Genomic DNA, 24,004 nt, shown 5'->3' with positions numbered 1-24,004 from the left:
GAAAAGAAAGTGAATAATTACTGTCATTTATATGTCCTGCTCAGGCTTTCTGCATCATTAGCACACAGCATAGTCTCTGTTAGAGTATCACTAAAGGCCTCAGATTTGACATGTGCTAAATTTTACCTGATTAGCAAAATGCTCACATTTGTAAACTCAGGTCCTTACTGGTAGATTCCATCTGCAAGATTGTTCTCAGCTTAAAACTTAAAGAAAAGCAAAAAGGAAAGGAAATGGAAAAAAAAAAAATGAGAGGAAACTTGCCCCCTGCCCTGGACACGGGCAAGGCTGACACAAAGGGGTTAAAGTTAAGTGAAGTTGAGCTTTAAGAAGATGGGGCCTCTATATAAAGTTGAACAAGACGTCTGGGGCCCTCACAAAACCTTTTTTTGGCCTCGACAGCGGCAACCCCAGCCTCCCTCCTGAAGTCCTCCGCCTTTGGGACCAAGAGGGAAGCTCACGTTAGTGGCAGCCAAGGAGAGGGGTTGGCCTTGCCAGGACTAAAGAGGGAGGGGAGGGGAAAAAACAAGTTTCGCCCACCCCACGCTCGGGCGGAGGGGCGGGAGCTGCGCGTCCGGGCCTGGCCAAGCAGCGTCTCGGGCTCTGTGCATCTCTTCGGGAGCGGCGCGGGAAGGATGCTCGTCCGGAGGGGCGCGCGCGCGGGGCGCGGGATGCCGGGGGGCTGGACCGCGCTCTGCTTGCTGAGTCTGCTGCGTGAGTATGGGCCGCGCGCCCGGCCCGGCCGACTTGGTGGCGGGGAGGGTCGACGCTCTCCCGGAGGCAGAGCGCGCACAGCCGAGTTAGGCGGAGCGAAGGGACCCCTGCCCCACCCCACGCCCCCACGCCCACGGCTGCTCCTGGCTTGGTGGGACCGAGGCCGCTTGAACCGAGCCCAATGGGGACTGGTGCCTCCGCTGGGAATGGGTGGGGGTGGGACGCGCCGGGAAGGCGACCACACTGTGAGCGTGAACTAGCCCAGGTGTAAATCGGAGGGCGCGCTGGAGGCTTCCCAGAGTCAATGAGGCTCTCTCGAGTTGTCTCTAAAGTAAAGCTCTTTGAAGATGCCAGTGTCCTTTCGCGTTGCCAAAGGTGCAGAGTGCAGAGTTGGAGCCAGAACCAGGAGAGAGGGGAGGAGAGAAGCAGGAAAGTTTCGTGACTGACGGTTGATTCAGAAAGCTGCGGCCTGAGCCGGTTCCTGGAAAGAGAGCGTTGGTGCCCACCGACCACTAGGATAGGGGGAGCCAGAATTGGACATTCAAGGAACCGGAGCGAAGCCAACCTGGGATGAGGCCCCAGGTCCGAGGTCCAGAGGCCCAGGAGGCAGGCTGAGTTAGGTGACATGGGGAGTTTGGAATGAAGAACAGTCCGTGAAAATATTCTTGCATTTAAGATCGGAAAGCTAAGTTACACTCCGTCTTCTGACACCCTCTTCTCCATTCCACTGGAGAGAAGGCACGGGGTAGATGGACTTTGTTCTGTGCCCTGCCTTCCTCCCCCCTCTGCAACCCCTCACCCTGGCACAAACTCAAACTTGTTACATTTTGGAGTTTTCTTCCCCTGCCCTTCTTCTCCAAGTTCTAAAACTAGTGGACAGATCAGAAGACTGGTGGACACTCCTTTGCTTATCCACATCCGCCCTGACTTCTTAAGCTCTTGCTCTCACTTTGGTTAAAAAGAAAAATTAGTAGGCACTCAATAAATATTTATTCATAATTGCTTTCATTTGGGGATAACATTCTCCATCTCATCTCACTGCACTTAGAAGGATTTAAACATTGTAAGTTATTCTCCCTTTGGCTCAAGATTCTGCTTCCAGGCCTCTAGGACTCCCAATTCCCTACTCTTATTGCATCCTAAAGGCCCCCCCACCACGGCCCCCCAGAGTGACCAGGGCCAGCCAGCTAGGCCTCTTTGCTCTCAGCCTCCTCTGCTGTCCCCCTTTGGGTCCACCCAGTTGGAGAGAGACTCCAGGCTGGAGAAAGCTCTAAGTTAGGCTCTGGGTTGACCTGTTTGACAGCCCCAGACATGCCCTTCGGGGAAGGGAAAAAGCTGTCACTAAGGTGTCCGTTGAAGCCCTAGAATGGAGAACTGCCCTGGGGGCTGGCTGCACCTCACAATGGGGTGAGTTGACCAGCGGCTCAGATTCCTATCCGATGCTCCACTCTCCTTTGGCTTCACAGCTCATGATGCTCCACTCTCCTTTGGCTTCACAGCTCATGATGACCTGGTCCTGGGCCGAGTGAGGCCCACCCTTTTCTTATTTCCTCAGCTGGCCAGTCTCAGTCTCGCCTTGGCCTGCAGCAGTGGGGACAGGGAGAGCGATTTAACCTCTGCAAAACCTTGGGCAGATATGCTGAGAATTTCAGCGTCTCCGCTTTGGGGATGAGCGGTGGGGCCTGGGTCCCTATGCCCAATCTTGCCAGACTGCTAAGGCCAGTGTGTAGCTTTATGCATTCCCCAAGAGCTTTCTAGGGTTTGTTTTTAATACAATACTAGGAGTCATTTTCTATTATACTGTGCGGTGACTGGAATGAGTGAGTGACTGTACCTTGAAATGCTAACAAAGGAGCATTGCAGAAATTCTGTGCTATTGTTACTGTGAACTTTGGGCAGAAGAGGGTTCTGTGGTTTTCTCCTCACTGACCCTGACAATGAGCTTTGTTCTGGGAAGGTCTTTTTTCTGTCGCTGTGAGAACTTGGCCTGGGCTTGGGTACAGCAGCCAACCAAAAGTGGACTTTCTCTGTTAGAGATGGGGTGGCTCTGGGTGGTGACCAGAGTCAGGGTGGGCACTAGAGGCCACCAGGTAGCACTGCCACACCACCAGCTGGAAAGAGAAATCTTTCAGGTAATCAGGGAACCCCATTTGTCAGGCCCAGGGTATCTGTTTCCTCCAAGCCCTCCAAGGCTGTCCTTCCTCTTTCCCTAACAAGTCCCACCCCTCCACATTCCTCTCCTTCCTTTGGGTCCTCCGTGTCTGCTGACCCCACACCCATATCCTGTCTGGGGCTACGTGTAAGAGGGGAAAAAAGAAAAGGGAAAAGAATTTTATCAGATATTTTCCGGAGGGGAGAGGACTCCACCCTTTGACTCTCTGCCACATGGCGACCAAGAAGGAGCAGCCTTGGGACCTCTGACTAATTCCGTGGTCCCCAGTTCTCCCCCTTGTAGGGCCAGCCCAGCTGGCATAGCCTTTGCAAATGCAAATCTTCGGCAACATTCCTGTTTGACTGATAAAACGAGCCTGGGCATCTTTTTCTTATCCCTTTGGCTCCACCTCCTGGGCCTGTTCATTCACTAGTTCTCATCTCCTTCCTTCTCTGAGTCTTTGTCTCCAAAAGCTCAGGGCAAGAAGCGCCAAACTGCAACAGATAAACTCAGGCTCAGAGTCTTACAAAAACAAATCAAAAGGAGCCACAAATTCCACTTCTTACCATCTCACTGCCTGATTTCCTTTAGATCCTGGGCAGGAGGGCCTGGGCTTACTTTCAGAGCTGGATGGTTACCCAGTTCCACCCTCAGGGTGCCTGGGCCTCCTTCTCCCACTGACTTTGCTGGATGTCACTAAATGGCCCCGAGTGTGGGGAACTGAAAATGTGAAGGTGTGGAAAAAGAATAAAACACGCCCTCCAAAAGAAAATGCTTGGAGTCGCCAGGGCAGAATTTCCATATTTTTCTGGGCTTTGACTTCCCTAATGAGAACATTCTCTTCCTTCCTCAGCTAAGAAATAAAAACACAGTATCTACGATTTTTAGTCCCAAGGGCTCTAGACTTCGCTAAGGAGAAAGATGCATGTATCTTGGGAGAATGTGATACAAATGAATAGGGATGTATACCAGGGTGTACTTCCTAGGACCTACACTCTGGAGACCGCTGAAATGAATCACTTCCCCTTGGAATACAAAGGAAAAACCTCTGGCTTCATTGGGAAGTTTGCTCCTGGTTTAAGAGGAAAAAAACCCCAAAGAACCCACCACTGATACCTTCTTAGCAGAGCAGCATCTCTAGGTAGCCAGCTCCATTATTTAAGAAAATGCCTTAAAGTGTCTTTGGGTGAAAAAACCTAGACTCCTGGACAAACCTTTGATGTGCAGTGGCAGACAGGAGGCTGAATTGCTGAGCATGATAAAATAAAGTAGAACTTTGTATTTGATGGGCCCTAGAGACAAAAGGCTAAAGGACTCCAGAGGCAAGGAGAACATAGAGAGAGGAGGGGAGGTGCTGGGAGCAGTAGGGAACAGTAGTGAGTGGAGGGTGGAAAAGACCTGGCTGGGAAAATTCCTTATGGTGTGGCCCATCTGCTTAGCATAGGAATGTCTAGCCTAGGATTTCAAGATTATGCCTTTGTCTCTTCTGGGCTGTGCTGTAATCTCCCTCCATGATCTCAAACCTTCAGTAAACAGGCACTGGCCTTGTAACACTGTTAGTGGTGCTCTGGGGTGGGGTGGGGGGAATAAAGGAATGGGTGTTTGTCAAGCCCATGGTGCAGTAGTGTAGAAGGAGAACTCCTGCAGCCTGAGGACAGAGAGGCACAGAGCTGTGAGACAGGGATGGGTGGCAATTAGGAAAATGGAGAAAGAGGTGACTGGGAGAAACGTAGACCCCCAGGGAAAGTTCAAGATATTGGGGTCCCACAAGAAGTGGATGGCGGCCAAGACATGCTATTTGAATATTAAAGGGGAGTCTCAGTACCCTGGGAACACTCAGGCCACAGACACTTTTCTATGCTCACACCTCAGCTTAGCCTCTGCAGTGTAGGAAGGCATCAGCCCAGTTCTTTGATCTAGTCCAACATGACCCAAACCCACCGAGACCCATAGCAGGGATGCTTCCTGAATGCTCCCAGGAAAGATGGGTGGCTCACTATCTCCCAGAGTAGTTCATTCTATTAAAAAAAAAAAAAATCCCATGATTATTAGCTTTTTTTGTACTGCAGTGAAATTAGCCTTTATAGGCTTTATATAGCTTCTAATCATTAACTGCAATTCTATTCCTTAAACTCTCACAGAATTAATCTGATCTTTCTTCACGACAATCCTTAACAACACTTCTCTTCTGCTCCACTGGATTATAAGCTCCTTGAGGACAGGGATTTATTTAAATTCTAGTGACACTAACACCTAGCAGTAGAAAGGTATCTTCTCTTAGCTTGTGCTCTGCACAGTGCTGAGTTTGGTGGCGCTTTGGGAAAATAAGAATGAATGAACGAGTGAAATGAATCTTGAAGAAAACTATTTATTCTGTCTCCCCAAATTCTTCCTTTCTGTATCAAAAATCAGCAAATTTTTTTCTGTAAAGGGCCAGATAGTAAATATTTTAGGCTCTGGAGTCCATATGTGGTCTCTGACGCATACTCTACTTTGTTTTATTTTACAACACTTTAAACATGTAGAAGCCATTCTTAGCTCACTGGCCAAACAACACACAGCCCATGGGTTGGATTTGGTCCACCAGCTATACTTGCCAACCCTTGATCCAGATGAAATAGCACTAAGCCCTCAACCATATGACTTGGTTTCTAGAACCTTCCTAATTCTGGTTATCCTCTCATGGGCACTCCCTTAATTTGATAAATTCCCTCTTAAAATATAGCATTGAATGACACGGTTCTACATAGAGGTGGTCAATGTGAACACTCCTGATGCAGTTGCCATTCACCCCAAGTGCTTATTGTGAAGTCAGAGGATTGTGCTCAGTGTCCTGAGTAATACAGACAAGTATGAGGGATGGTTCCAACACTCAGGAAACCTATGATGTAACCAAGGTGACAAGACCTATACTCAGGAAACAGCATATATGATCTTGTGCCAGATAAGTCATGGAGATATGTGTTTTAAGGTCTCTGAGAAGCAGGAAAAAAGGGACCTGTCCTAAAGATAACCACTGTTTCTTGAGCATTTACCAGACAGGCAACTGCTCTACACCCCCATCTCCTTTATTCCTCTGAACAACAAGGAAGTAGGCACTATTTTTATCTCCATTTTACAGGTGAGGTATAGAGAGGTGAAGAAGCTTCCCGAGGCCATGCAGCTAGAACTCGGTAGAGGAGCCTTTCAACACGGTCCAGTTACAGAGCCCGAGCTCTTTGTTTTGAGGCTCTCCTGCCTTCTCATCCATCAGCAACGCAGGCTGTGGGCTCCCAGCAGAGGCCAGCTTGTTCCTTCTTCCTAGTACTGCATCTAAGATACCCAGGATCTCCTCCAAGAAACTCCTCTTGGGCCAGGTGCTAGAATTTGAAAGGATGGGCAGAACGGTGCTGACTGGCTCGGAGATAAGAAAACAGCACCAGCAAAAACTAAAACTCAGAGGGTCTGTGAAAAACAAGACCAAATATAGGGGGAAAAGCCTTCTGAAGTACAGGAATTTAGTAATTTAGGTAGCAGAACTTTCTGGATCTCTGAGGATTTGTAAACCCCCTTTAAAGACTAAAAGAATCTTTAATTTACTAATTGTAGGTAGAAATCTTTTAAAAACATATTACATATGTTTCTGCTTTCTTAGTGTATCAGGAAAAAAAGGGCTTTAACCTTCAGACTCAGTTGTATCATGAAAATAATTCGGTTATGGTGCAACTCAGTGGCATCATTAATGCCCATGAAGGTGTGTATTTTCATTTACTCCTACTATAAATGGTTCCAGACTACTGTGGTTTTTGATACTCATGTCTGTTTTTCATTTATTGCTGCTTATTCATTTTCAACTGTTGCTTCTCCTTATTGTTTGCTTCTATTGTTTGCTTCTCTTTCTAATTTTTAGCTTTAGCTAGGATATCAGATAAATAAGTTTGTTAGAATTGTGTGTAAAACAAGAATAATTGCCTCTGAAATAAGTACCTGTTAGTTAAATGCATGACTTTTACAACATGAATTTTGTGACATCTATTTGGCTTCTTGGAATCCTCATTTTGCTAACTTCCCGATACCTTGTCTCCTTTTGTCCCAAGTTCATGGGTTGAGATCAAATAGGGTAGGTAGGGGCAAACAGGGTACTTAGGGAGACACAGTTAATAAAGATGGAGTGAGAAGTAAACGAAGATAGCCTTTCATTCAAATTTAAATTGTAGTATAATGCTCTGTTGGGTTGGGGGTAAGGGCTGTTCTTCCAGTCTAGAGTGGAATGGGGTGGAGGTTTCATTGATTGTCTCTTGGATCTGGCTGGTAGGCTGCTATGACTTCCATACAGAGTTGGGGATAAGAAGCTCACATAAAGATCAGTATTGGATGGTTTAATGCCATGGATGTGGGGGGGAATATAGGAAGGATAAGAACAAATCTGTGGTCAGTCTTGATTCTTATAAATGTCATTCCTCCAAGACCCATCTCTTCATGGGAGCATGAGAAAGGGAGCCCTAGAGACTGTGAAAACAAGAGACTCCAGTCTCTACTGACAGCCTCTGTGCTGCAGTGTAGGTCAGGATTGGCCCCCGGGGTTCTGCCAAGGTGTCCCCTTGCCCTACACCAGCTCATATGTACCCCATTGCTCAGCCTTGCCTTTCTGCCTTCCCTCTTTGTCCTGTTTCTCTAGGGTCTCAGAGGCTTCCCCACTCACCTTGGGCTCAGGGACATAAATCTGAGATTGGGGTTCCCTTTCCATTTGCAGACAGATCCTGCAACCTGTTCCTCAGTTCTTGGCTGAGGGGTGGGTGGGAGGGGGCAGCCGCAGCTGGGAGCCTGACCCTAGTGGCTCAGTAGCTGGCCTGGGTCCAGGATTGCTTCACTCATCTGGAACAGGCACGTCTGTCCTCAGAGCTAGCAGCAGGTCTCTCTTCACATCTGGAAAAGTTCAAAACTGTTTGTCTGGGTGAAGGAGGCCCTGGGGGAGGGGGTTCAAAAGCATGACATCACCTCAGCCAGGCCCAGCTTTCTCTGGGGAGAGAAGAGGGCTGGGCCAGGTTGGGCCAGAGAGGATTCCCAAGAATTGATGTATTGGTGGGAAGAAGAAAAAAGGGTGGGCAGGAAGAGTGATGTCAAGGGGGAGTTCCAGTGGTGACTTGGAATGGTACCTTGAGAGGATGGTCCTTCAATTCAGTGTCCAAATGTTCCCACCACCTGCCCCCTGAACTGAACTCATACCTTAGGGTCAGATTGCTGAGAGGGACTTATTTAAGGACAAAAGAAGACTGGATCTGCTTCCCCATCTATTTTATTTTGATAAATCCACTCCCCCGCCCCCCGCTCCTGCCCCCTATCCCAGTCAGACAGGAGCCCATACTTTTCTCTCCAAAATATGGAAGGTGCATCCTGATCCTTGGCAGTTTGGACCCCCTGACCCTCTTGCTACTTCTACTCAAGAGTCAGCTAAACCTCAGTGGCCCCATTGCTCCTTGCCCTGCATGAATGATGGCCTTCCCTCTTGGCCAAAACCCTGGTGATCCAGGTTCTTATCTCTAAAACGGAGATAGTAATATCACTTGTTCCTCCTGCACACTTGCCCTATAATTTTGAGGTATGAGTTTTGTACTCACCATGAGTATCAACCTACCTGCAGCTGGCTGGGAAGAGAGGCAGATGAGGGAGAGTGAGACTTGCCACCACCTTTAGGGGCAACTTTTGGCCCCAGGTTCTTTGCCTTGAAACGAATGCCTAACTTCCACCTTGATGCTGAGGAAAAGAAGAGGTGTCATTTTGCACTGCTATTTACCCAGAAACTTCTGTAAAATACAGGCCTAGGTTTCAATCAGTAAAGTTAGAGACAAGCTTTAGGGTGGCCTGGGACCCTCAGGTGCCTTTCCTTGAGGATGCTACTGCCGGGTATGAGCTCTGAATTCCAAGTCTACCCCTAATATTTACAGGGCTCAAGCTAAGAATACAATGGAGGCCCACATATTATATGTTTAAATACTTCAAAGTTATAAATCAGGCCAACCATATGGTAAATAAAATATCGTCTATCCTCTTACCTTGAAAAACTTACCTTCATAGCCACCTGGAAGGCCAGATTTGAGTTTAGGACTCTCAGAGCCTTGGAGTTCAATGCCACAATGTGGCTTAGCAGGAAGAGGTGGTCCTCGGCCCTTGCCTACCCTCTTCTCTTCTTCTTACTCATGGCTCTGGTCCATACCGTAAGGGATCTTGCATGCAGGCAAGGGACACCCCATCTACAAGGTGGAGTTAGATCTTAAGCTCTAACCCTTCTCTCTGCAAACAGCCACCCATTGGCCACCCTTGGGCCTTGGAGGCACACACCCTGGTGCTGCAGTTCACCCTTGGAAGGATGGACTGGGAGAAGAGGCCCATGCAGGTCCTCAAGTGAGCAAAGAGCCATTTGGGCAAGAAGTTCTAGGACTTCTGGTCCCAACACATGATCTAGAAGAGAGGGTACACCTCTGTTGGCCCCATGGACTCCTCGTAGCTTAGGGACAGGGAGGGCAGGAAGAGGAACAGAGTGTAGGCTTTAAAGTACAGGGTCCAGACAGGTAGCTTCTCCTTCCTGGGTCTAAGGATGGCTGGGTACCACAGGAAACATGGAAGGGTAAGAACCTGCAGGAAAATTTTCAGAGAATAACTAGTTCCAGGAACGTTATACTATAGCAATTTAACATTTGTTATCTCATTGATTTTTCCCAATGATCCCTCACTTTAAAAATTAGTAAACTGAGACACACACACATTAAATTACAGAGTTATTGATAGAGCCAGGACGAAGCTCTCTGTTCCCAGGATATTTGTTGAGAAACCAAGCCTTATGCTCTCTAGTCCATCAGCTAGATTCCTAGGTTGGAGCTTCCCGAAAGAAATCTTGGGGTTGCTAGCTGTAGTTCCTCAGTAAAAGGAAAGAATGAAAGGATTTGGGGAATGGGGGAATCTAGGGAGGATAGAAGATTTTTAAGGGATTACATAGAGATGGTGTCAATCTAGTGATTATTCCAAGAGTTAATACATTGGCTGAAGAGAAGGATACATTAAAAAGGAAATAGAGGCACATCTTTTCCCACATTGTAGATCTTGGCAATATTTATTCAGGTGTAATTTGAAATTTTAATATTTTACTTAGCATGTTATGAGCATTGCCTCATATTCTCATGCTGCAATAGTTTTTGCATTTTTTTACTTGCAATGATTATGGTATGTTAAGTGCATATAACATCTATCCTATTGTAATTCATTTAGTTGCTTGCAACTTTTCCCTCCTATAAATAATACTATACTAGATGTTTGGTGCATGCAAACTTTTCCTTCTCTCTTTCCTTAGGAAAAATCTAGTGAGAAATTAGTCACATGTCCAGGAGGATGTCCTTGTTCTGCTCTGTTGCCAGGGGTGGCAGGGGATGTTCTAGATGGATTCTATCTAAAGTCAAGAAATTGAATCAGGTGATGCCATGAGGCTCCAGGATGATTTGGGTTCTGATATTTCTTCTTTGTTTCTCTGTAGCCTCTGGGTTCACAAATACAGAGAACCTGACTACTACTGCCACGAAGTCATCTACCCCAGGAATATCTTCAACTGTCCCTACAACTATACCCAACCAGGAAAGCACAATATCAAGTACTTTTGGAAACATCAGCCTCTACGCTGTCTCTCAGGACAGCAATGGGAGCACAGCAACCATCTCAGGTAAAGAGTGTTTGTCTCAGGCCCCAGAAGGATGCTGCTGGCACTAGGGTAAAGCATTAGGATATTTGCAAATACCCACACCGTCTATTTCCCCCCACAGATGGAAACATACAAGCCCCTTTTAATAGTGGCTTGAGTATTGTGCTTAGGGTACCCTGAAGTAAGTGCCAAACAGTTCTTCCTGTAGTGACAGCTTTCTCAAGTCAACGCCTTGGCTGCTGATCCTGATTTGTAATGCTTCTTGCGCTCTTTGAGTTCAGCTTAGTGATAAAATAAGGATCTGATGAGGACTCTGTAGAGATCTATGATCTCTTCTAAGTGAAGCAGACTGTGTACAGGTTCAAATTGGGGGTCTTTGACATCTCTAGGGTGGACCAGTTTCCAGTTCAGTTTCAGAGTCCTAAGGGCATCTCTAATACATTCTATGATTATAGCTATGGTTCCAACAGCTGGCTGGAAATGAGTTGGTAAGGGTTAAGACATGAAGTAACTCTTAACTCCCCAAATTCCCTTTTCTGGGTTGAAGTCCGTGCCTATGTCAATGAACTAAGATGTGTTTGTGTGTGTGTGTGTGTGTGTGTGTTTATGCCAGTGTGCATATATTCACACTTCTGTTTTGGTCAGTTCCAGAGCCTACAGTCAATTTCACATCTACCTCTGGGATCACCCCAGTCCCTGGAACCATGAACTCTTCTGTCCAGTCACAGACCTCTTTAGCCACCACAGTGTCTTCTACCCCCATCAACTTTACAACTTCAGAGATGACCTTGCAGCCCAGCATGTTACCTGGAAATATTTCAGATTCCCCATACAATAGTACCAGCCCTGTGACATCTCCCACTAATCCCTATACATCATTTTCTCCTATCCCAAGAACCATCAAGGTGGGTGAATCAGGCCAAAAATGACAGATTGCCCCCTCACTTCATATGTATGCAAGCTCTCTCTTCCCCTTAACCTCTGCTTCTCCCAACCAATGAATGTGGGTCTTATAGGAGTTAGCATGAAAAATATGTAGCATAAGTATTGCTGGAAGGGATAGAAAAGGGAGGAGAGGGGTAGAGTTGGGTAGCAAGGCTGATCTGGGCCGTGGGTACTATATTTCTAGGAAGTAGAGAGTAAAGAGGATTCTCAGAAATCCATCCAGTTCTCTGTGGTTCTTTCCAGTACCTCTTGGTCTAATCTTTGACTAGGGTACCACTTGCCTTTGGGCATATTTGGAAACCATCTTCTACTTAATGGAGCTGCGTTTCCCAAAATGTTTAGGGCAAATACCATTTCCTCTATTCAAGAGGGTTTGGTGGTATGCCAGGAGTAGAGAGGCAGTGAGGAACTAGGCAGACCAGGGATGTTGAGCTCAACCTGCCTTTCTCAGCCTTGGGGCCTGTGGCTGTCAACAGCTTTCAGCAGGAAGAGTAGAAAATGTGAGGCATGGAGCTTGGGGGCAGGCTTGGGGGACCTGCCTGGTTTCTGTTTTTAAAGAAGCCAGAATAGAAATCTGGAGAGTCCTAAGGGACCAGGAGGAAAATGAGTGTCACCAGGATCTGCCTGGCCACCTCATTATCTGTTTCCCTGCAAGTGTGTAATTCACTGGAGGGAAAACAGCTCAAAGGGGAAAAGATTCTCCCCTCTTCCATTTCTGCGCCATCCAAGCTAATGTTTACCAAGGTCACAAATAGCTACTTGCCTGCAAGCCCAGGCTAGTAACAAAAGTTTTGATTATCTGATGGGTTAGGAAGTGAGGTAAAAGAAGAATATGACATAAATTTCTAGTCTCCTAACACAATGTTTAAATTTCCTTTCTTTAAAGCCTCTTTAAAGAGTATCTCACAGAAATCAAACCAGAAAAGAGGTGGGGAGGAAATGAGGGGCAAAGATGCTAGCTTATTTACCTTTTTTTTTTTTTTTAATACAGGGAGAAATAAAATGTTCCAGAGTCAAAGAAGTGAAATTGACCCAAGGTATCTGCCTGGAGCTAAATGTGACCTCCAGCTGTGTAAGTCAAAGCCCCCAGCTCCATCCCCAATTCCTTACCCATCCCTCTCTTCCCAAAATTCCTTCTGAATGTCCTGAAGGCAAGTCTTGGACTGACTGACTTGGGAGAGGTTGGGGGAGTTTAACATGGACAGGCTACTTTGAATACTGAGCTTTGGATTTAAGGAGTGAGAGGCCCCATCTGGTGGACAAAGGAGGAAAAGACAATTTTATTTATTAAGAAAGTTCTTCATGAAATATAAACTAGTCACCTAAAATATCAATTTATTTATTATTATTTTCATATAACTCTTTAATATACAAATAATTTTTTTGCTGTAAATGCTGCATTCTCCATATAACCATTTCCCCTAGCATTATTTATTGCATGATCCTCTCCTTTATTGATTGGAATGCTTCCTTTAGTTTGTATTAAGTTTTTATATGTCCTAGGGCATGTTCTTCAGAGAGATTTTATTTGTTTAGTTTGTCTTTTTTTTTTGCCTGTTTTAAATTATTATACTTTTATATTACAGCACTTTTAATATCCAGCCAAGCATGTCTTTGCTTATTATGCTATAAAAATGTAAGGCATTTTTCATCTATTCTTTTAGAAAAACTTTAGAAACACCTATTCAAGATTCAAAAAAACCACAAAACCATTAAAATTTTAATTGGAACTGCTCTAAAACCCCTCTATTTTTTTCTGGTTTTCTTTGGTATTGTTCAGTGTCTTCATTTTTTAGTTTTTAAAATGTTTTTTCCTTAGGTTTTATGGATTTCTTAAGGTTTATTTATAATATAGATTTTCCACGATATATTCCAATTGATTTTTCTGGTATATTGGAAAGTTCATTGAGTTTTTAATATTTATCTTGGGTCTAGTCATTTTCTTTAACTTGTTTATTAATTCCAGGAGCTTTTTAGCTGATTATTTTTCACTTTTAACATAAGCTATTGTGTTATTTCTCCTTCTTTTTAGTAGTTATGCCTCTTCTTTCAGTTTCATGTCTTATTGCATTGGTAAACTGTACAGCATGGTGTTAATTTTTAATGATGATAGCAGACCTCCTTGCTTTGTTTCAGTAAATCCAATTTCCTGACAGTAACAATTTCCTGGATGAAGGATAAGATGACAGGAAGAGTGGTATTTACTCATAGGAAAAAAAACGTTTTCTTACAAGGTGGGAATCCATTTAAGGGAACCATATATATGATGTGTGAAATGCATAGATTGGAAAGAGCCTGAGCAAATACTGTAGTCTGTAGAGGGCATTAAGTTACTTATTTTGTCCACTCTGATTATTGGTATCTTATTCATGATTATCAGTTGGGTCATTGTGACTCACAGGTCTTTTAAAATAATACCTAAGAAAATTATTTAACTTACAATTTTAAAAAACAACACAGATTTTGAAGACATAGGTTCACACAATGGAATAACTAAGTGCAATCTGCAAAATAGTTAAGCATGAATGTACAACGTACAAGTAATATTCTGTGTGTTTCTGATGCTGATTTTCAACTCTAGTCATTTAAAAAATTTTTTTTGCCCAACACTTTGCTAATTATAGCCAAGAAAAATGACCATCTTCTCTCTCTCTTTCTTTTTGTATCATCTTGGTTGAGCACTTATTTTCTTGTGCATCACAGTGGTCTGTGCCAGAATGCTAATTCCTTGTACGAACGATTTAGAGCTAACTGCAGAGGATTCATTCTAAATGTCTGTCCACTGCTCTTCAAAGTTCACATTTAACGAGGGTCATTGTACAAGACAAGTGCCAGAAACTTACTGCTACTCCAGAAATAACTCCTCTTTCTGTGCTGCAGTCTCTCTCTGAGGTCTTTACTGTCTACTCTATTCTGTGCCACAGCTAAGGTCTGCACTCTACTCAATTTGGGCAGGATCTGCAAGTAGGGACGTGAAAAGATAGCAATTCCTCCAATATCCTAAAGAAGGCTTCTGCACTGCCCATGATGAATCAACTCTATGGCAGCACCTGTGTAGTGCTATTGTTTTCCTTTTCCTTCCACCACCGTTGATACCCCTGTCTTCCTGAGGGTTCCTCTTCCCCAGACCCCAAGCAGCATTGCCTCCCAAGGTAATTTTCCTCAGTCAGCAATCCTTGTTCCAGAATTTTTGGCCACAGCTCCTGATTGTGTCCCAGATTCCTTTTCCTTGAGTCCTACTGAATGCTTGTCTGATAATCAATCTGTTCCAAAGTGGTGTGGTGTCTCCTAATTTTCCTTAGGTTGCATTCGTACCTTTGGTGTCAGAGAGCCTTACCACACCGGTTCTAATCGAGGGAAACTCAGGCCTAATGAGAAGCATGAAAGACATGGGCTCCTCTAACATCACATCCTTGAGTACTTACGTAATGTTGTCATGCTCTTCCATCTAGTATATTCCCATAACAGAAGTATGCATGCATTGTTCTCAGCTATCCGGACACTCATTTTGCACTGGTACATAGTGAGTATCCAACCTGTTAGCTCTTGCTATGGGGATTATTTAGGCCTGTCTTCTGTACATGCATTCTGTAGACATTTCTATCCCAACTACTCCCCTTTTGCTCCTCATCCTTCACTTCTAGGCAGAAATCACCTATTTCAGCCAGAGGGAGGGAAGGCAATCCCACACTCTTGTCAAGCACCTGTTACCACATCTCAGAATCTTCATTAGCAGAACGTGCCATCCTATGTCTGACTTTCATTCGCTCCACTGCAATATCAGGTTAATTCAGTTTTTGTGGTTGTGGTTTCCCACATGATTTCCAAAATGTGAGATTACCTTATTCTCTTATGCTATAGCTATTGGTCCAGGGGAATCTACCAAGGAATCATTTTAATGGTGGTAAAATACACATAATATAAAAATTTACCATTTTAAGTGTACAGTTCAGTAGTGTTAAGTACATTCACATAGTTGTACAATCAATCTTCAGAACTCTTTTCATCTTCCAGAACTGAAACTCTCCACCCATCAAACAGCTCCCCATTCCCCCCTGCTCCCAGCCCCTGGAAACCATGATTCTACTTTCTATCTCTATGAATTTGACTACTCTAGGTACCTCATATGAGTAAAGTCATATAGTATTTATCTTTTTGTGACTGCCTTATATCACTTAGCCTAATGTCCTTAAGCTTCATCCATGTGGTAGCATGTGTCAGAATTTTCTTCTTTTTTAAGGCTGAGTAATATTCCATTGTATGTTCATACCCCATTTTGTTTATCCATTCATTCACCTATGGACACTTGGGTTGCTTCCACCTTTTGGCTATTGTTAATAATGCTGCTATGAACATGTCTGTTCAAAAATCTCTTCAACACTCTTGTTTCCTTTCTTTTGGGTATATACCCAGAAATGGAATTGCTGAATCATATGGTAGCTCTGTTTTTAAAATTTAGAGGAATCGCCATACTGTTTTCCACAATAGGTACACCATTTTATATTCCCAGCAACAAGGCACAAGAGTTCCAGTTTCTCCACATGCTCACCAATATTTGTTATTTTCTGCTTTTGTGATAGTAGCCATCTTAATGGGCATGACGTGTGTTTGATTGGCATTTCCTAACGATTAATGATGTTGAGCATCCTTTCATGTGCTCACTAACCATTTGTATATCTTCTTTGGAGAAATCTCTATTCAAGTCCTTTGCCCTCCAGTTTGTTTTTCAGAACTACCTTTCTTCAGAAACACATATGTTTATATGCAGAAGTTGTATTTTCTCCGCTAGCTCACATCACCCTTGTTCTGTCACATTTACTTCACTGGAGGCAGGCTGCCTCCGGCCTCCAGATAATATCCCCAGCCCTCGTCTTCCTTGCCCTCTGCCCCAACACTAAAGGTCAGTTTCCATGCAGAAAAAATAACTTACAGGCGGAGGACTGATGAAGACAGTGTGTCTTCTGGAAGGAGCCTGAGATCTGGGACAACCTAACTTTTGGTCAGCTGCCCACTTGTGTGACTTATAACAGGTCCTTTAATTACTCCAGTCTCTATATGAAAATAGGTGTTTTAGCTGCACTGTCAAACTCACACCACAGTCAATACATTTATTGAAAGAGAGGGTGGGAGGGACAGAGAGAGGCGATTTAGCCTAGAATCTTAACATTGGGAAATATCTTAACGTTCATTTAGAAAAATACCTGTCCCTCTCTCTCCCAACTCCCATACTTAATGTGCTTCTTTAACATGTTAAGAGTCTTTGCAAAGTTTGAGAATGCTACTCTAGAAAGGTTAGGTGGTTTTATTACGATTATTATTTTTACAAAGTAACACGTGCAAGCAGATGTCGTTAGGGGTCCACCAATCTGATTCTCATGAGCAAAATGGTGAGGCTGTGGCTTCCTCCTGCCTACTCTCCCATGATGTCTTGCCCACAGCCTCCCTTGGGGGAGGATGTTTATTTCAAGCATCCGGAGGAGCATTGTGCTTTGTTCAGGATCCACCTGCTCCTCTCCAGGCCCAAACACAATTCACTGATGCTGTTGGATTGCAGAGTGGGAGGGAGGCTGGCCACTCAATTCCCTTGAATTGAGTCCAAGAAACTAAACAAGGGGTGGAGGGACCCTGTGTAGAAGCCAAACCACTTGGATGTTAAGACGAACAACAATTCACTGAGTTCTTGTTTGTTTGGTGTTATGCTTCGTGCAGTCTGGGTTCAAAATTATGTAATGTACACCCACTCCCCCCACTAAGAAGTCTTATAGTCTAGTCACAGAGAAATGACAGTAGCAGTAAGGCAGAATGTGATTAAACAGTGAAGTGTGGACAATATAGTCTACGAGGTATTGCTATTATTAACAGTAATAGTAACAGCTGCCACTTATCCAGTGCCAGTTTGGTTCCAAGCACCTTGCCAGGCACTCTTCATACAGCAGCTCTTCAGTCACCACCCCTACTGAGTCTTCAGCTGAGGAGCCTGACGCTCAGATGAGTTGCATGACTTGCAAAGAATCTAGTTAATAGCAGAACAGGGGCCGATACCCAGTCTAATGGAAGATAGGACTGGCTTCACTGAGGAGGTGAGTTGGAATTGAGTCTTGAAGGATGGGAATCCAAGGGGGAAAGCCATGTTCTTCATTGCAACCAGGGTTGTGAAGGCCGCAGGCTCACACACTCCTGGGCTTCCTCGTGGTGCTACTCCCAAGGCCCTTCCCTGCCAGCTTCTCCTGCATACATGCTACCCATTCTTCAAGGCCTGCTTCAGGATGCTTCTGATAACCCCAAACCAGATGTATGCTCACCCTCCTTTGAATGTCCATAGCAGTTGTCTGTGCCTTTCTTAGGGTTCTTACCATGTAACTAGCTCTGTTACCTCTTAGTCTCTTTGTGCCTCTGTTTCTTCATCTATAAAATGGGGAGAATAATAGTATCCATCTCGTAGGGTTGTGGGAGGCCAAATGAGTCACCATACATAAAGCACTTAAAATAGGGCCTGAGACATAGGGAGCATCGTTTATCTTCATGGCCATGCATATACAGTGAGAGCTCTGATCATGTGGAATTCATTGCCACACCTGTCCCCCCCCCACCCCCCCGCCCCCATACCTGACACACGCGCAGAGGGTTTCACACAGTGTCTCATATTCCGGTCGTGATCACTGTCAGAACAGCTGAATCTGGTTGAGGAATAGCTTCCTAGGACTCAGCAGACTGAGGAGGTGCCGCCTTGTTCGGCTTGTTTAGATTATGCAGGAGCCCTGTCCCTCTGCCTCTCTCAGGAACAAGACACATTTCAAACAGAGACACTTCAGAAGCCCAGAATAATCCAGGCAGGAGTTTCCCTCCTCCTCATCCAGAAGGCGCGGTGCTGGGGAGGGTGAGCTGCTCACGGAGAGGCAGGGCAAAGCTCTCCAAAGGGACATGAGCCCAGAGAGGAAGAAGACTGCTGACCACATCGAATGTGGTGCCCAGACTCCCCGCAGCAAACGCTGTTGTGAAGAGCCTCTATCCAAGGACTTCCTTGGACACCTGTATCATCTCTCCTTTTCCTGAGGGGGAAGCAGCCGTGGCCTGAGAATTCATTTCTCTGTAACCTTGGCTCTTGGGGACCTTCTGAGGCTACCGTTGGATTCTTCTCTCTGTGATCTGGAGGTTAGGTAGCCCAGCTCTCTGGCCTCCCCAAAGCCTCGAATTCCAGCTGGCAGGAGAAAGCTGGACGTGAGGCCAATCTTTTATTTATTTATTTTTTTTGCGGTACGCGGGCCTCTCACCGCTGCGGCCTCTCCCGCCGCGGAGCACAGGCTCCGGACGCGCAGGCCCAGTGGCCCTGGCTCACGGGCCCAGCCGCTCCGCGGCACGTGGGATCCTCCCGGACCGGGGCACGAACCCGCGCCCCCTGCATCGGCGGGCGGACTCCCAACCACTGCGCCGCCAGGGAAGCCCCGCGAGGCCAATCTTGACCTTGTCTTGTGCAGGAGCAAAGGAGCCTGGGTTTTCCTGCCTTGGGCCATAGCAGTAGGAAAATACCCAGGCTGCTTTCCAAGCTGGGAGGGCCCTCTGGCCTTGCCCTGAGAAACAGTCCTCCACAAACAGGAAGCTTTCTTCTCCACGGAGGCTCAGTTCTGATGCCCCTCACACGCCCCAGCAGTTTTCCCCTAACAGGAAAGCTGTCAGAGCTGTTCAGGCATTTCCTCCTCTGCCATCTGCCATCTGGACAGAGGAGAAAGTCTTGGTTTTGATTCCTTTTCTGTGCAGGGGAGGCCACTCCCTTTGGAGGCTATTGGAATAAATCCTGGAGGTCTGATCACAGGTTGCTGGAGGGGCACAGTCAGTGATTCCAATTCATCCCTTTTCTGGGACTCAACTGTTGAAGAATAATCAGAGTTTGTCTTCTGAGTCTGAGTGCCCGAGTCCTATGTCAGCAACCTGGAGCAATCTGTCACCCTCATGTAAAACTGGGTTCCATGTTTCTAATGGGAAAGGGGAATGGAAGACTAGACAAAAACACCACTTGAGTTTGAGCCATGCTCTTTGTGAGACCCCTTGGAGATTAAGAGGGAAGGGACCGGGGATCCCGTTGCGTCTATAGTCATAAATTTGTTCTCTATTCCTCACCTCCCTTAGCTTTTCCTTCAATATTTGGGGCTATTGTAACCTTGAAACAGGATTTTTCTCTTCATTAATATTGCATTATTAATATTTTCTGTTATTGGTAATTTCTTTTGAATTTAATTTGAATAGTATATGTTTACATGGGCAATCCTTCAGTAAGATGATGTTTCCTAAATTCATTCTCTGGCATCTTACAGTGCCACCTAAGACCACCTTTTGGTCCTGGAAGATTTTGGAGTTTTTATCTTACTGTGTTTTTGCACATAAGAAGTTTGCAAGATTGTTTTCTTCGGTTGGAATTTTAGATTAAAAGGATTCTTCTTGTTTTGAGGGTAACAGTGTGACTCTAATCAGAATTATTGCCTGAGACTCCGGATGCAGTTCAGAGTACACTAGTAACCTCCTCTCCTTCTCACCGTTTTTCTCTGTCGTCCCAGGAGGAGTTTAAGAAGGACAATGGAGAGGAACTGACCCGAGTCCTGTGTGGGAAGCAGCAGGCTGAGGCCAGGGCCGGAGTGTGCTCCTTGCTCCTGGCCCAGTCTGAGGTGAGGCCTCACTGCCTGCTGCTGGTCTTGGCCAACAGAACAGGTAAGGGGCACATCTGTCTTGAAGTCTAGGGAGGGAGAGGGGCTGAGGTTAGAGGATCCTGGGTAGAAATCAGGCCTCTTCACTCAGAGAGCACAGATGCTAGGGAGCAGGGCTATGCTGACTTTGGGAAAGACCCTCCTGAGATGGACCCTCACCATCAGAGCATCTTCTAGAATAGTACAGGATGAACTGTTCCAGCTTCTAGATCCAGCAACCTCTGTTTCTAATTCTAGAACTTTCCAGCAAGCTCCAACTTCTGAAAAAGCACCAGTCTGACCTGAAAGAGGTAAGCTCTGTGAGATGAGGGGTCTCAGGGGAATTCACCGGAGCAGGGGAGAAAGTAATTATCTTCTCCAGACCTGCCGTTCCTACCTCTCCACCCTTCTCCAATAGTCCTTTCCCTTCTATGTTTGAAACAAAATGTTACAGTGCAGCTTAATTAAGAGATTCCAGTCTTGAGTCCTGTTTAGAAAATCCCTGAGGTCCATGTCTTCTTGGGTTTATTCACTGTTGAGTCACACACAGGGTCTAGCATGGACTGGGCTCCTTGTGTAGAACCCATGGTCCACAAATGACAGGCTCTCTTTTTTGTCTCTTCTCTTCAAGCTGGGCATCCAAGGCTTCACTGAACAAGATGTTGGGAGCCACCAGAGCTATTCCCGAAAGACCTTGATTGCACTGGTCACCTCGGGGATCTTGCTGGCCGTCTTGGGCACCACGGGCTATTTCCTGATGAACCGCCGCAGTTGGAGCCCCACAGGAGAAAGGCTGGTCAGTTCTAGGGTCCAGGGCAAAGAAAATGGGAAGCTAGGTCTCCTGGGGAGGTCCATGAATGCCATGGAGGGGGAGGAGAAATACCAGAAAAGGCACTTCTGTGCCCTCACACGGGAATATGCGTGTATGCACATTACTGTATCCATGGACAAGTCAAAACAATATATAGCAGATTGGGGAGGGGGCACTAACTGGGGCCCTGGTCCCTGTGGTAGCAGATGGTTCGTGTCATCTATTTATTATTTTCCCTGGGATAGTTTAGCTGGGTACAAACCAGAACAGGCTGCTAAATCAGCCACTTCTTTGCAAGCATGTTAAAAGCCCATGGGCACCAAGTGGCTCACAAGGGGACACATGGAAGGAAAATCTACTCTTGACGTGTTCTGGATGAGAGAGGACAAGGCCAGGGTTTGACTTTTGGCCTCTGGCCCTTTACCTCCTCTGGGGAGGTTATTGCACCCTGGGGACTGCCTAGTTTCTGGCGGGAGCTGGCTCGTGAACTGCTGTGGCACGGTGTGGTGCCTCTCCTCTGTCCTTTCTCCTCTAGGAGCTGGAGCCCTGATCGCTCTTCAGGAAGACAGGAGTCTGCACATGCAGCTGCAACCTCCATCCTCCCCTCCCACTCCCTTCCTCTTCCTCCCATTCCCCTTCCTGCTGCCCTGCTTACGAGATAATGCTCCTTTATTTATACACCATCTAGGGCGAAGACCCTTATTACACGGAGAACGGTGGAGGCCAGGGCTATAGCTCAGGCCCTGGGGCCTCCCCTGAGGCTCAGGGAAAGGCCAGTGTGAATCAAGGGGCTCAGGAGAACGGCACCGGCCAGGCCACCTCCAGAAACGGCCATTCAGCGAGACAACACGTGGTGGCTGATACCGAACTGTGACGGTGGCGAGTGGGTGGGGCGAGACTGGGCAAAGTCTGGGGAAGGAGCCCCTCCCTGCACCTGAGCACGTGCTGTCTCCCTGCTGGAGGAGCCTCCCTTACCCTCCACCCTTTCCCACTGCAGAGCCCCTCGGAGGCCGTTCCTGGGACCCTGCCCTGTTCCAGGCCAAGGGGTTCTCGCCACCTTGGGGAGAAACAGGTAGCTCCTGCCCTTTCCACATTCAGCTCCCTGCACCTAGCCTCTGGGCTGCTCTGCATAAAGGTGTGATAGGGAAAACCAAGGTGTAGAGAAAGTCCTTGGGGGGGTTGATGGGCTTGCAGCTTCCACACAGGGGCCCCTTCCCTCCCCTTCCTCTCTGCCTCATTATAGGAACTCCCAGGGGAAAGCACAGGCTTTTCTGGCTGTAATTTCCTCCCAGGAGACTTTGCCTTTTACTCTTTCTTCGTTATATTTTCTTTCTCTACTTTAGGGAAACCAAAGCAACCCCTTTCACCTGCTCCTTTGTAATGATATAGCCAGAAAATCATGTTGTCTTAAACCATCTCCCTCATTCCCCTTCTAAGGCACTGTGGATTCCGTCACCAGCTCCCCTCTTGCTTCCAAGTTCCCTGAGCTCCACAGGCCCCGCCCCCCCCAAAAAAATTTTAGAACAATGTCCTGTGTCTGTGTGTTTGGGGTACATGCACACACATGTTCACAAATGGGCATACACATGGCCACAAATGGGTGAGAGCACATAGCTTGGCCCTCATCTCTGCGGGGCCACGCAGAGCTTCTGCTCGGGCTTCTGTTTCTCCCTGTGGCTCAGAGTGGACAGGACCGTGGGACCAGATCTCTGAGCTGTGCCTCTTGACCTGTGTGCTTCTGAGGAAGACTCTTGCACTGAGGCTAGGTTCTGACCTTAACCTCTGTCTCAACGGCTTCCTCCCTCCTCTCCCTGACTCCTGGGTTGAGCTGTGGCCTCAGCCTCCCAGCAGACTCCTTTCTGTCTCTGCCTTCCCAACCCTTAATCCTTTTACTGCTCTGCAACCCATGTGGTCAGGGCCCCAGCACGTCTCCAGAGGACCCTCACCACAAGCCACCTTTTCTGTGAGTGACCCAGGTCCTATTTTTGTTTCTGTTTTATTCCAGAGGGGTGAAAAGGGATCCTGGTTTCAATGACGGTTGGAAATAGAACTTTCCAGAGATAGGAAGATGGGGTGGATTTTTTTTTTCCTGAATAAAAAATGGTGTGTGTAAATACTGTAATTAAAGTGATCCTGAAACATATCTGTTCTGTGGTTCTGTCCCAGCTGGGGGTGCCTGAAGACCAGAGCAGCCGTCTCCCCATGAGACCTGGCCAGACTATGCAGGGACCACGTAGGGAAGGGTTAGCCAGGGAAGAGGTGGGACCAGCTAGGGGACACAGGTACCAACCAGGATGCTGCGTTTTGTCTAAACCTACTAACTACTCCCCTCTCTGGGGGGGAGACAGGGATGCCCTCAGGGAAGCTGATGTTTCTAGTCGCAGAAAGAAAAGCAGGCAGAATGCAGCGGGGTCTTCAGATTGGAGGGTGCTGAGGACTTAGGAGCTGTACCCTTCATGAACACCTTTCTGAGATAGAGTCACATTTTGGTCACCATATGCAAAAGATGCCAAACAAAGAGAAGGAGCCAGGGCCTGTGCACCCTCTATTATAGTCACACCATCCCCATCCCCAGCTCGGGGCAGAACAGTGAAGGACAGTATGGGAACTTCTCTCTAGAGATCTGGCTGCCAACTCCTGGAGAGGAGGCTTTCCACCTCTGCCTTAAGACAGCAGCCTAACTGCAAAGTCATCTGTAAGCCCCCCTACCCCCAGAGCCCAGACACCCCACCCCCAGCCCCTACCATAGGAAGTGGGGGAGGGAGAGCTGTTGGACAATCACGAGGTTCAGGAAACGCTCCTAAGTGTGTCAACAGTGGTGGCAGCAGTTGGGGCCAAACAAAGGATCCTTCGATTCTTATCTGGCCAAAGCCAGACCTTTTCCCTCACCAGCCCTACCCCCATTTCCCCCTTTTTTTTCACCAACTGCTCTAACCAGAGGTTCCTCCCCAGGACTCAGGGGAGGCAAAGGGAGGAAATCTTGAGGTTTCGCTAGCAGGTGATGGCTGGGGGTTGGTCAAAGGGAAGATGGTAATCAGAAA

At 46.6% G+C, this 24,004-nt stretch overlaps 1 protein-coding gene across 2 annotated transcripts; it reads left to right on the top strand.

Annotated features, from left to right (window-relative positions):
* Positions 1 to 558: 558 nt before the first annotated feature.
* CD34 (CD34 molecule) lies at positions 559 to 23,106 on the top strand. 2 transcript variants are annotated; one of them, XM_081219225.1, is made up of 8 exons: positions 559 to 714; positions 10,371 to 10,553; positions 11,178 to 11,437; positions 12,469 to 12,549; positions 20,027 to 20,177; positions 20,411 to 20,463; positions 20,784 to 20,948; positions 21,652 to 23,106. In XM_081219225.1, exons 1-8 carry the CDS (start codon positions 636 to 638, stop codon positions 21,835 to 21,837), a joined length of 1,158 nt encoding a protein of 385 aa, XP_081075351.1. In that variant the 5' UTR covers positions 559 to 635; the 3' UTR covers positions 21,838 to 23,106. The 2 variants fall into 2 exon arrangements, with proteins under 2 accessions (XP_081075351.1, XP_081075352.1); XM_081219226.1 differs by having other exon boundaries at positions 21,499 to 21,795.
* Positions 23,107 to 24,004: the final 898 nt, after the last annotated feature.

This window comes from Mesoplodon bidens (assembly GCF_964165515.1).
Source record: "Mesoplodon bidens genome assembly, chromosome: 2".
NCBI lineage: Eukaryota > Metazoa > Chordata > Mammalia > Artiodactyla > Ziphiidae > Mesoplodon > Mesoplodon bidens.
Note: the sequence above shows the minus strand (reverse complement) of the source record. Positions and strands in the feature narration are given on the sequence as shown.

Bases quoted from the DNA above. Each gene is read 5' to 3' on its own strand.
- CD34 (XM_081219225.1), top strand. From the start codon at position 636: ATGCTCGTCCGGAGGGGCGCGCGCGCGGGGCGCGGGATGCCGGGGGGC. The intron at 11,438-12,468 runs GTGGGTGAATCA...TTTTTAATACAG, and splicing joins CTATCCCAAGAACCATCAAG to GGAGAAATAAAATGTTCCAG. The intron at 20,178-20,410 runs GTAAGGGGCACA...TTCTAATTCTAG, and splicing joins GGTCTTGGCCAACAGAACAG to AACTTTCCAGCAAGCTCCAA.